General features: G+C 41.2%; 1 protein-coding gene across 2 annotated transcripts in view; it reads left to right on the top strand.

Annotated features, from left to right (window-relative positions):
* Positions 1–13462, top strand: part of dnah7 (dynein, axonemal, heavy chain 7) — a 72276-nt gene extending 58814 nt beyond the window's left edge. Inside the window, exons 58-66 of one of the 2 annotated variants that reach the window (XM_071487305.1) lie at positions 17–217; positions 441–602; positions 1353–1538; positions 2676–2813; positions 4605–4835; positions 6962–7114; positions 9635–9812; positions 10628–10731; positions 13184–13462. In XM_071487305.1, the coding sequence (XP_071343406.1) occupies positions 17–217; positions 441–602; positions 1353–1538; positions 2676–2813; positions 4605–4835; positions 6962–7114; positions 9635–9812; positions 10628–10731; positions 13184–13390 (1560 nt within the window). In that variant the 3' untranslated portion in view covers positions 13391–13462. The remainder of the gene's footprint in view (positions 1–16; positions 218–440; positions 603–1352; positions 1539–2675; positions 2814–4604; positions 4836–6961; positions 7115–9634; positions 9813–10627; positions 10732–13183) is intronic. The other variant, XM_071487381.1, reaches the window with a different exon arrangement.
* The last annotated feature ends 364 nt before the right edge of the window (positions 13463–13826 follow it).

Here is a 13826-nt window from a genome sequence, read left to right as displayed (position 1 = left end):
TTGTGGCTGTGAGCAGGAGCTGAACCCAGATACCACCCACCCAGACTTTCGGCTGTGGCTGACTAGTTACCCATCTCCCACCTTCCCTGTGGCTGTGCTTCAGAATGGGGTGAAGATGACCAACGAGGCTCCAAAGGGCCTCCGCGCCAACATTGCACGCTCCTTCTTAATGGATCCTATCTCTGACCCAGAGTTTTTTGGCAGCTGTAGCAAGCCGGTCAGTGTGTGCGTGCGTGCATGTCTGCGTGCATGTGTATGCCTTGTTGGCTTGCTGTGTTTATCTATCATGCCTATATCAGTGGGTGTCCTATGTTTCTTTGTGTCTGTTATCACCCTGCTGTGCATTTCAGTATGTGTTTGTTTTACCTGTAGAAATACTAAACAACTGCTACTATTCATCTAAGACTATGTTTTTCCATTTGTGCTTATCCTCCTCTCAGGTTGTATTCAAGAAGCTACTGTATGGCCTGTGCTTCTTCCACGCCCTCACCCAGGAGAGGAGGAAGTTTGGACCTTTAGGCTGGAACATTCCTTATGAGTTCAATGAAACCGACCTCCGGATCTCTGTACAACAGCTGCACATGTTCCTGGAACAGTACCAGGTAGGTAGCTCTTTCCTTTCATGGATGATCCTTATATTTCTTGAATTACTGACAGTATTGTTCTTATTAAAGTCCCTCCATTTCCTCAATTGAAGTTAGTTACCAGAAACACCGTCAAATGTTTCCCCAATTACAGAATTCCATATTACATATATATATAAAGTTAATCTTCACAAGATACACAACTCTTCACAAGATAAAACTTGGTCACACACAGATATACATTCACCATCCATATATACAGTATTCAACATCTAAGGAGATAATGGAAATTCTAGCTTTTACAAGTGGTTTCCTCTTAACACAAGTGTCTGTTTTTATTCTCCATATTCAAAACCCCTCTTGACATTTTTCCACAAACAGATAGCACTCCAGCCCTCCACCAGTCTCAGTTCCTCTGCTGTAACTGAAAAAAAGTGGCAGAAATTAACTACTGAGGATATCTTTTGTGAAGAGTGACATTTTCATCTTGTAAGCAAGTATCGCTCAGTGAATTTGTAAGTGAAACCCTCCAGCAGAAAATGTCACAGTGGCCACAGCCCTACCCTTTCACCAAGTATTACATCAGCTTCTTTTTCAAGTCCAGCTTCTGAAGTGAATATCAGCCAGGTCTCCTGTTGCATAGGAAAGTACACACGCAGAGGGAAATCCTGCATCTGTCAATGCTCACCTCCTCCTAAAATGTGCAACCCTATCGCAAGATCATTCTTTGTTTCCTGTGTTAAATACCTGGTTTCTTGTTTCCTGCAGGAAGTGCCATTTGATGCCCTCCGCTACATGACTGGTGAGTGTAACTATGGAGGGCGTGTGACAGATGACTGGGACAGACGGACTCTTCGTACAATCCTCTCAATCTTCTACACTTCCAAGATCATTGAGGACCCTGACTATAAGTTTGATCCCAGTGGGATTTACTATGCACCAGCTGAGGAAGATGTAAGAAACAGACACAAAATTGCTATAAATCGTAGCCAACACCAGCCTTAGTATCAAGAAGGGTTCTTTATAAATTCACAGCTTTAGCTTAGATTTGGCTGTAACCACATTAATATACATAGGGTTTTACAAAGATTAGGCAATGCCATGGTATTACCTGGGAAACTTTTCACAGTATTTCACATTGAGTGGGGCAAAGTCTGTTTTAGATGCAAAGCACCTCAGTGAACTGACTTGTCACTCAGTCACATTTAGCAGGCTGCAGATTCACCACAAGGGGGTGCTGTTCGCTGTTATGTAGCTCTCTTTGATCATCTGTGAAATGCCACTATTTTCACTGTCTGTGATTGTGCGAAAATACAATCCTTTGTTAACAAGGTGGCTCCCCTCCTTCCATTATCAAGTATTTATTCTACACAAACCTACATATTCCGGTTAGAGATTACAACATACACTTGGAGCTGATATGTAAGAGCTGTGCATCAAGGACACTGTGTTTTTGTTGTATTCAAGATAGTTGGTCCTTTGTGAGATAAAATACACTGCAGTACAGAGATGTTAATTAGCGTGTTATTGGAATATACATATCAGAAGTCTTCTTTAAATATCCTCCAACAATATGGCTTCCACTTACAACAGCAGATCAGAAACAGTTCTTTGACCACAGACCTATCAGCTACACAAAGCCCAGAATATCACTACCTTAAAAACTCAAGAAAAGTTAAACTCTCTTTAATGTGTTTGTTTCTAAACTAAGCATATTATAGGACTCACAGTTGCTTAGCACTGTTGTTGAGCTACCTTTAAAAAGTCATTAGGAGATAAAATGTGTGTAACAAGGCACAGCAGGCAACCACCATCAGTGAAGGTTGATATATTTGTTAACACAAGTGCAATCTATGGCGCGCTCCATTTTATTTGGCATTTTGTTCTCCAGTGCTGCACCCCCCTCCAGCCACATCTTTTATTCATGAAGTCACATTTACATAGTCATTATCATAAATGTCAGCAATCTAAGGAGCCAACTTGTTTTTCAGAGACTGTTATTACTGGAGATGTTTCCTGATGTTGCGTTAAAAATTGTTCTCTTTCTTCACTTCTCTCCTCGCCCACTGTTTCTCTGCATCTCTGTTGCAGTACAACAGCTACATAGTATACACCAAGTCGCTGCCACTCAACCCGTCACCAGAGATTTTCGGCATGAACGCCAATGCAGATATCACCAAGGATCAGGCCGAGACACAACTACTCTTTGACAGCATCTTGCTTACACAGGTAAATCCACCTAGACCTATGAGACAACGGGGATTATATTGAATAGCTGCAAGTCAGTAACTAAGCAGCTGTTGGTCGCTTCCCAAACCAACATGACCCCCCTCTTGGCCAGCATCCAGATGTTTAGCGAGAATGTCAGTACTCAGTTGGTTGATTTTCAAATTATAGTTAACATGCATCACACTCTTACCCAGCAAATACATGACATGAACATACACACACAACCAATAGACTAAAGTACATGCATTAAAACACATTTACCTAGACACTGAAATACTGTCTCACACAAACACACACTCAGCATCAATATGCTTCCGCTTTTTTAGGATCTTTGCCAGCCTTAGATATTTCACTGTCCTCCACTAAAATAATCTATGCAACATTAATTAAAGTGAAAAATAAAAATAAACATTTCAGTTGTTTGTTGAGAGACTTCTCAAAGAACAAAAAGTCAGACTCCAAAGACACAGTGTGACTCACTGTGGCAGATCTGTGTGATCCCACATCATTATATCTCAGCTCTGTAGAGTTAGACTGTGTTGGTTTGCTGAGGATTATAGTTTACAGCTTCCTGGTTTCAGTTAATGTCTGCTGCAAATCAAATCTAAGGCATTTCACATCAAGGCCAACTTGACACAAGTACGGCTTCTCCTGCAAAGTGGAAAGAGATATTTATTTATCCGTGTATCCATTTATTTATTTTAAGATATAGTGCACTGCCTCTCCATTATCAAAAATTTCTCAAAGTTTAAATTGTCTGAATTCCTGTGGGAATTAAACTTGATATGAAACAAGTGCTAGGGATCAAGATATAACACCAAGCAAGAGTGTCTCTATATGTGCCTCTTTCAGCTCCTTATGTACAGACCTGACTTGCTACAAACAAATAGAAAATTATTTCCGTAGGCATTGCCACTTCTAGACTTCAAGTTAAAATTAGAGTCCAATGGAGTCTGACATTTATTCACATAAACTCCATTCAACAAGATTAATAATGGCTTCAGTCATGTGTGAACTTTATTAGCATCTAATACAGTCTCATCCGTCTCAATGACCGATAAACATGGAGATGCTTCAAATGGAATGAAGCAACTATTTGTCATTCCCCTACTGTAACCCCAATGTCATTAGCCAATGATTATCCATTACCGCTGGCTACTGAATGAGCATCAAATAGGTAAATGTTGCAAGTTGGACTGAGAGGAAAGTGGAGGAATCATAGATGAGAGTGAATAATTATCAGCATGAATGAATATTATAATTGTTGATAAGACTGTGTCAAATCAGTGTGTGGGAGAAAATTGAGGAAAATGCTGTGAAGACTCTGTGTGTGTGTGTGTGTGTGTGTGTGTGTGTGTGTGTGTGTGTGTGTGTGTGTGTGTGTGTGTGTGTGTGTGTGTGTGTGTGTGTGTTTAAAGATGACATCCTAAGATTATACTTGCTCGAATCCCTCTGAGCCTGAGAAATGACCACAAATTAAGAAGGGGAAGGTAACTGATAAGACTGTGATATTCTGTGCCATTTTGTGTCCTTTTAAAAGCATAAATCTTAATCAACCTGGCACAAAGATGATGAAATATACGCAAAGTAAAGTCAGAAGTCAAAACCTCTTTAACATCAGGGTCTTTTCAGAATAGCAAAGGAGTCCTAAAAAGAGAATACATAATTTGACAAGTCAAAGGCAGCAAAAGATAATTTTTCCCAAAAAATGATGAACTGTCAAAGCAATCCAAGCCATGAGTCCTTCCTCCCCTTCTCATCCATCCTCTGATGCTCTGTGTCTCTGATCAGTCCCGCTCTTCAGGCGGAGACGCCAAATCCTCAGATGACATGGTCTTTGATGTGGCAGCTGACATCCTAAGCAAGCTGCCTGAAGACTTTGACTTGGAGGCAGCAATGAGGCGCTTTCCCACCAGCTACAATCAGAGCATGAACACAGTGCTGGTGCAGGAGATGGGCCGCTTCAACAACCTGCTCTGCACCATCCGAGACTCCTGTGTCAACATCCAGAAGGCCATTAAGGTACATACTTACATGGAGCTGATAAAAAGGGGGGGGTGTATTATACTGTCACATTTCCACTGATTGAAATTTGATGCCATTGCCAGGAGTTTTAGCCCATATGTGAGATGTACAACACTTTTCATATTAGCACAAAGGGCTGGCAGTTATGTCTTTAAACTTATTCCTCGTCCCCTTGATCCCGTGATCCTTATTATTTGGATAGTTATTATATGATATAAGGCCTTGTGCACTGTAATTACACTTAATTTGTTTGTTTTAAATAAACAGTAAGGCCAAATGATGAATTATTATTGATTTTACATTTCTGTGCAGTGAAAGCAATATTTCTTCAGTAGTGGCACACCTCTGCTGAAAGATTACAGGCGAAACGCTGGTAATACATCCTCAGAAATCAAATGCTGTAAGCATCAGAACAACACACCGAATGCACTAATGTAACACTATAATTTCGCTATTAGTTAAACACTGGGGAAATGTGTGGAAATTAACTACTGTACAGAAAAACTGCTTCCACCTACATGTCACTCTGTGTTATTGGTTTGTAGCATTTTAAAAGGCACTGTCTTTATATTATGCAGTAAGTAAATGTATGAGCAATGAGCAGTCTGAAAAAATTAAATGGACACTTTTACAGAAATGTTGATGACCCTTAGGAAATAACTGGGCTGAAGCAGCTATCTAAATTTTGAAATCACGAAGTAGTGCTTTGACCTTCTCTTCAGAAAGTGCTCTTTCTTCTGAGAACTGAGCCGACCCTGCTGCATATAGTGTCTCCATTCTTGCAGTGCTATTATGTATTCTAGCCACTTCCCTATGCCTGGACTAAAGACTTTACAGTACAATCTACAGCAGTGCATGCAGCTCTGTGAGGGGGTAGGGCACAGTGGTGCTTTGAGCTATATACTATCATTAACACAGTCACAATGACAAAGCTGATCAGATGCTGATTAGCAGGCATAATGTTTATCATTTTCATCATATTAGTTTAGCATATTAGCACACATAGTGCAACTCAGATGGAAATGCTGTGTTTTTTAAAGGATTTGGTCATAAACCTGTAGCAGAAACAGAGGGAGATTACTGAACTTATTACTGTTCGTCATCTCTGCACCATGTATCTCTGTCTAAAATTTCATGGTAATTCTTCCAGTAGCTGTCGAGACGTTTCATTTTAGATCACGGTGGTGGAATAATGTTACCATCTCTACAGCCACCCTGCTAACACAGCTATAAATATGTGTGTGTCTGGTGCCAGGTTTCCGAAGGAGTAGTTTGAAACTTAAGTTGTGGTTGTGCAGTCACTTGATCCATAAATAAACAAGGGGGAAGGTGCCTAAGTGGTAGGAGAGTGTAGGTAGTTGGCACTAACCACATCTGCTGTGTCTGATTAGCTATGAATCTGCAGACTCCCAAATAAATCGAAAAGCCTTAATATTATTTTGTTGTGTTGTTTTTCTTTTTCTTTTTTCTTCAAATTGTTACCAAGACACACTTGAAGTGAAACTAGCTATTTCGACCATAAAATCCATCCCTCCAGCCTTGTATTTCAAAAGTTTGAAAAATTTTGTTTATACCAGGACATAGACTTTACTTAGTTTGTGTTAGACTAGTAAGGCTGCAATTATTTGGTCATAGAGTCATCTGAATATGTGTAGCATTGCACTCAATTACACCACATAAAGAAAATAATTAAAAAAAAAAAAAACATCCCTGAACACACACATGCTTTACACCATTTAATAAACAAAATTTCTACATGTTTACTCTCCTCCTGAGATGCAACTTTCTCATAGGATTGAATTGGAGAGACCATAAAAGAACATGATGTTTCATCATATTGGTATTAAAGACCCCCTACAGAGTAACAAGAGTTCTCATAATTTGGTGGGCCGTCACCTATCTCCAGAGAGAGGTTTTTAAGTGACAAGCTTAGATTTCTCTCATATGACTTCCCTCTCATGTTCATTTCAGTGTTATAACAATGCTTGAACAACTTCACATTTTCAGGTAGCAAAGATGTTAATCATGTGTTTGTAGGTGATTGTAGGTTTGTAAATGTGTGTGTGTGTGTGTGTGTGTGTGTGTGTGTGTGTGTGTGTGTGTGTGTGTGTGTGTGTGTGCAGGGGCTGGTAGTGATGTCTGCTGAGCTGGAGGAGGTGGTCAGCAGCATCCTGAAGGGTCGTATACCAGGGATGTGGATGAAGAAGTCCTACCCCAGCCTCAAACCACTGGGAAGCTACGTCAATGACTTCCTGGAACGACTCAAATTCTTACAGGTACTGAAACCTGCCATAGCGCCGATTACCAGACGCTGCATTATTAAAGAAGTGTTTTGGGTTATTTGTAACACAAGGACACGAGGAAGAAGAAAGTGTCTTCTTTATTACACTGCTTGTAGAGTCAGATGAGTACAAATATATCACCATGGTCATCCTGCACTGGAAGGCAAATACCCAACAAGCAGCTTGCTCTTGGAAAAAAATAAAGAACACAGAACACACTCCTTAAATGGTCACGTCTCTACAAGTCTCTGGAACCCCGTTGGCTTGTTTGGCCTCAGAGGTGAGGAGCTGGTGTCACATGGAAGAGTTCACTTCAGTACATACTGTACCCTCTATAGTCAACTTCAACCCTGCCTTGAGCTGTGTCACATTTGAGTTGCACAAGACCACTTAATTTCACTGTGGCTTATCAACACATAGGAGGTAGGTGGACCTATCACAGTTGGTAGAGGAAACACATGTAGAGACACACGGTCTGTCATGTGAGTCTGCAAAGTGAACTGCTTCATTAACTGTCAGTTCCCATGTTTCCCTTTTCAATCTCCACTGCTTAAATATCCCCCTGTTCATCATTACTCAGCTGAGTGAAAAGAACTGTGTGTGTGTGTCTGTCTGTGTGATAGTTATCCAACTGAAATGTCCACCCTTGACTCCTCTCAGGGTGAACTGGAAAGTCTTGGCTTCCTTATCTGTGGCAGCAGGTTTCTGGACAGACTACATCCACACTTAAAGAAATGTGGGAATAGTTTACTGTTCTAACAGCTTAGGGAAGAAAAACATTAGTTTCACCTCAATGTCTTCAGCAGACTGTACGTTCTTCACTGAGCTTAGCATGAAGATGAGAGACATACATGTTGTATCTTGTCTCATGTCCAGTTACCGGTTACTTGTTCAGCATTTGATGGTTATTAGATGGTTCCACTGTGTAAACTAAGTGCCTGTAACAATGGCAGTTCTTTCCCCCTGCTTCCTGTCTTTCTGCTAAGCTTGGCTAAATTAGTTTTTCATTCTCTGCTGAGTGCACATAGAAGAAACTGATGTTCTTCTCATCTCATAAAGCAAACAGGTATATTTTTGTTTAATATCAACTGGCAGGCTAATGGATGGAAAACACTAAAAGAAAGTTTGATCCAACTTGCAGTCATGTTTATTAAAGTGGTATCCAGCACACTTGCAGTAAATGGACTGCATCGATATAGTGCTTTTCTAGTCTTAACGACCACTGAAAGCACTTTACACTACAGCTCACATTTACACACACATTTATACAGCACTTGTTCTATACGTAACACATCTCTCTCACACACACACACACAGTCATCAGGGGCATTTTAGGGTTCAGGTTCAGTATCTTGCCAAAGGACACTTCAACACTTTGAAGGACTAGAGGAGCAGGGGATCAAACCACCGTCCTTCTGATAAGTGGACCACCCGCTCTGCGTCCTGAGCCACAGCTGCCTCATATGAATACTGCTTTATGAGCCCCCACACTGAGTGGACTGTTTTATAATAACCTTGACAATTACTGTAACTGTACAAATTTTATGTAGAGCTTACATTACTCCCTCCAGATCTAAAGAATGGACCGCAGCTAGCATAGCTGTTGGTAAGTGGGAACTTAAATCCACATGCTGTGGCATTAACCAGGAGTCACGTCCTTTTGGACAGAAGTGATTAACTCAATATCAATATCTATGAATAGAGATCTCCTTGTTGTTTACTTTCGGAGGTCCACGGGTGTACAGCTGTTTTCCAGAAAGAGCTAGACCTCTGATGTGCCATAAGAGTAATTTTGTTGAATTGGGGAGTTTGTTAGAGTATTTGTTTTTGGCCGTGCTTGTGGTGTGTGCAGTGTGGTCTGACTTTGGTCCACACTAAAATATCACAACTTCTGACCAAGCACTTGCAAAGCAAAATATGTTCCCATCTCTACTTTGTATTGAGAGCTTATTAGCAAATGTTAGCATGCTAACATGCTAAACTAAGATGATGAACATGGTAAACATCATACCTGCTAAACATGAGCATGTTAGCATTGTCATGGGGAGCATGGGCATGAGTGAGCAGACTCTCAATAGATAAGATAACTGGTGACCTGAAATTTCAAATCCTCTTGGTGTGGAAAAATCAGAAATGAGAAGTGATGTTAATAATGGTTCAGAAATATTTAGGGAGCAAGTGAAGAATTTCCTTTTTCACACTGCAGTGTTGTTTTTAAATGAGATATGATAATTCTGTGTTGACCTCAGCTCACGTTTTCTGTTTTGAAAACCTGTGACTGATTTTAAAGTTAAGTTCCTTGAACAGAACAGATTGAGCCTGTTCTCACCCACACATAATCAACTGAACATTATGTTTAACAATATTGTATTATAGTTGTGCTGAAGTGTATAGTAACCTGAACCTAACCAAAACTCAACCATGTGAACCCATCTGAAACCCCATGTGTCCACAATATTCTGCCAGGTTGTGGTTGTAAATGTCCCTCTCCTCTCTGCCCTGCTGTGTGTTCAGGACTGGTACGATAAGGGTACACCTGCTGTATTCTGGGTATCAGGATTCTTCTTCACCCAGGCCTTCCTCACAGGCAGCCAGCAGAACTATGCCAGGAAACACACCGTCCCTATTGACTTGCTGGGCTTCGACTTCGAGGTTCTGGATGACAGACAATACAAACGGCCCCCAGAGGACGGTAGGATGCTACTGAGGGGGAGGAGTAGCAAGAGTGGTTATAGGGAGAAGGAGGGATGGTAGTTTAGTAGAAAAAGTGGGATATTAGAACAGCTATTGAAAGATGACATTCAGCAAACCATCCCCTAGTTTAATGAAGACAGAGGAGAGATACCAGGAAGTTAGAGAGCACTTGAAGAGGGAAGGATTTAGGAGGAAGTGGAAAAAGATACAAGGTTTCAAAGCAGACAGCGAAATAAGAGGCACATAGGCAGTGGGTGGAGGAGAAAAAACAAACAGATGAAATCTGACATTAGGCTGACTGAAAATGAGTGAGGCGGAGTATAAAGTTAAAGCAAAGCCTCCCTTCATCTCGCCTGCATGCAGGTCTGCATCAGCCCCTCGCTGTGCCTCCCGCTCTGCTGTGAGATTCTCAGTCAGACTCACAGAAAGTCTTACCATCAATCAGTTCCCAGCTAGGGCCCCATCACACTACCACAGCCCATACTGCCAAGCTACTAATCTGACAGTGTGTTTGTGCATTTGGGTGTGTGATACTGACAGAATGCCAAGAGGCAGTTATCTCTAAATCTCGGCCCTTTTTCCTGCCCCATTAATGGGGGAGCTCACATGCAGTAAGAACAGACAGTGTTTTCACACACAGGTCAGTCCAGTGCGATTCATGAAGTCGTGTGGTTGCTATAAGAGCCAACATCTGCATGTGTTGCAGTCACAGGGTTCCTCCATGTCTGTGGGTTATGTAGAGTTTGTAGAAGGAAGTGGATGACTAATGGTAACACTCACTACCTCTCTTCTGGCTCTGAATGTTCGCATCAGGTGTGTACATTCGAGGCCTCTTCCTCGATGGCGCCCGCTGGGACAGAGAGACCAAACTTCTTGCTGAGTCCTACCCCAAAGTGCTGCATGACCCCATGCCTGTGGTGAGGAGCGCACACAGTCCATAATACTATTGATTATATCATTATATTTAAGAATCCTCAGATTCAGATAATCAGACTGAACTGCCCTTTTGTCTAACTCCATGCATTCAGCCTGATAACATATTAGCCTCGGGCTTGTTTATAGAGATGTAAATCACAAATCACTCTTGAATCTGTTCATTCAGTTCAGATCAAAGACTCCTGGCTACTCACTGTGTAGTCAGTCCACTTGTTTACTGAGCTAAACGATGACCTCACAGATCAAATGCACTTCAGTACGTACGACAGTAAGTGAATGCATCACGACTACAACATTGAGCTCTGATTCTCACAGTATGTTCAACCTGTTTCCTTCAGTTTAGTAAAAAAATCTACACAACCACTGCTTCTAAGTGTAATAGCTCCAAAGCCCTTTATTGACGACAGTTATCACATTATGAATGCTACTGTGAGTTTCCTGATCTTTTCATAAGCTTTCACAGCTGAGCTAACAACAGTGCTCTCAGTCTCAAGTGAGGGGAGTCCCACTGCTAAAAGCTACACACTCAGTCTGTTACAGTGCTGCTTCACTCTAGTTTTAGGTTGAAGATTCCTTCATCACGTACTTAACACATTTAAATCACTAAACAAATTAGAGATGTAAGTGCTGATTCAGAGGTCTGGAACCAGGCCACCTCAAACACAACTTCCCTAGACTAATACAGTGTGACAAAAACATTTCACCTCAGGGTCCAATTAGTAGCTGTGAGATAATGTTTGTCAGCGGCAGATGGAGTTTGCTTAGTCGTCATAGAAATGTAAATGTTTATGAGGACATAAAAGTTTTTTTTTTCTTATTCAGAGCTAAGTTGTTTTTTTACTCAAAGTTTAGTTTCTTCTTCTAATTAACTTTTAAATACATTAACGTGTATTTTTTTTTTTTTGTCGCCTGCTGTTTCCAAGGTCAAGAACGACAGAAACTAAATTTAAGATCCAGTTTCATCCTTCAAGGAATCAAGAAATCCTCCTCATTCCACCCCAGATCAGACTCTGATACCTTGATGTCTCTTGTGTGATGATAATTGGTGCAATTTTCAACACAGAGAAGGTTTTTAACAGAAAGAAATGTGTGGCTTTATACTTTAGATATTGTTTGACACCTCAGTGAGGGCAGCTATTTAGTGTGAGGTGACTTGGTATTGTATGGTGAGAAACACTAGCTACATAACATATTGTTATATATAGTTTGAGAGGAGGAGGTTTATTGATTCACCCTCTGGGTGTCAGAAAGAGAAGAGATATAATTCTAATATCAAATTATTAAAATTGAGCAGCGTTATTTAGCTTGTAAACGCCTACGAGGATTTTTTTTTTTTTATCAGAGACCAATATTGCAAATCTCCGAGGAGAAAGTGAACAACAAGCAGCCGAGTGTGGCTGCTGCTCCACCCAGGAGGATGTTCACAGCTCCTTGTTCTCTGGACTCAACACAGAGCAGCTTCAGCACTTTTTCACATTGTGCCTGTAGGAAGCCTGGCTGCTTCTCTCATCCTCATATTAATTGAGTTTGATATGCTATATGAAAGAAGACTGACAGAGTGATGGAAACAGAGTGCCGCTGGCTAAGAGCGAGGACTGATCAAGTTTTCCTTATTTTCTTATTCTTTTTCTCCCTCTGTTCTCTCTTCCTCTCTATGCATTCAAGAGATTATGAATAATGCACAAGACTGACTTTTTTAATATTCAGACATTTCAGGGCAAGTTATTAACAGAATCAGTTTTTGACAAGACCAGAACTTAATTAAAAATGTGTTTATTATTTGTTGGGGAAAAAACACAACAGAGGCCGTGGCTGGCTTTGAAATGCAAATCTTCATAGAGGCGCCCGTTATGGAACCAGATCAGTACTTCTCTGGCTGCAACTCAACAAACTGTTTTTGTTTTTTTATTTTTTATTTTTTTTACTTTTTCCTTGTAAGATGTTGTTTTGAGTGGCCCATTTTATCCCTTTTGCATAACCAAGGCTTGTTAATAGCCCAAAGGGAATATTCCTTGTTAATGCAATTGTTTCATAAGTTTATGTCCCCAAAGTTAAAATGTGTTAATTGTTAATGTTTGGATAAGAAACTGAGATCCAGGTTAGTTTCCACTGTGTTTCACGTTAATCTGTCCTGACCTTTAATATAATCTGATCTTGTTTCTTTTAATTCAACCACGTATGTCATCAAGCATGTGTCCTGTAATTAAAACGGTTGTCTCTGTTGCCAGTTTAATTATTCTACCAGTCAAACATTTTGAAAGGAAAACAACCTCTAAATGACACTGACTCTTTGCCAAAGTGGCATATCAAGAAAGAAGCAGGCAAACATGGCAGCCACATCTTGAATTTTGAATCCAATCGTTTGCCCCTGTTACCCCTCTGTAACGCCTCTTTATGCTCCCTCCCCTCTCTCTCTCTCTCCCTCTCTCTCAGATGTGGTTGAAGCCCATGAAGCGACAGGACATCCCCCAGAGGTTGTGTTACGTGTTGCCCGTCTACAAGACCAGTGAGCGGCGCGGCACCCTGTCCACCACCGGCCACTCCACCAACTACGTCCTCGCCATGACGCTCAACACCGACGTGTCCCCGGAGCACTGGATCAGACGAGGGGTGGCGCTGCTCTGCCAGCTCAGCTCCTAGTCTCTGTTTGGTTTTACACAAATGTCGGGACAAACTCTGTAATTGTGATTAAAAGAATGAAGGAAACTCACAGTCTCTCTCTCTCTCTGCCTTTTTTATGCAGCACATCGGGCAAATTCCTGATTTTTTAGAGCGACACTGCTTGATTTGGTGTTTCTACCGGTTTGAATCCCTTTGTCCGTTAGTTATGGAGGAGAGGACACATCTGCGGATAATTCGGCTGCCGGTAATAAACTCCCAGACGCCCCGCATATAAATTAGTTAGATTAGCAGTTTTAGCTCCCAACTGTTCCCTGGTGTGTCTGCCGTACAGCACCGGTGAATCACACATTTTTAAACTGACAGTGTCTTATTTGGTGTTTCCACCGGTTTTAATCCCCTGGCCCGTTTGTGATGGAGGAGAAGACATCTCTGTGGATAATTCGGCTCCCGGTAA

The sequence above is a fragment of the Trachinotus anak genome, unplaced genomic scaffold (assembly GCF_046630095.1).
Source record: "Trachinotus anak isolate AG129_WGS33_773 ecotype Australia unplaced genomic scaffold, CSIRO_AGI_Tana_v1 ptg000001l, whole genome shotgun sequence".
Classification (NCBI taxonomy): domain Eukaryota; kingdom Metazoa; phylum Chordata; class Actinopteri; order Carangiformes; family Carangidae; genus Trachinotus; species Trachinotus anak.
The sequence above is the reverse complement of the archived record's forward strand: the minus strand, read 5'-3'. Positions and strand labels throughout refer to the sequence as shown.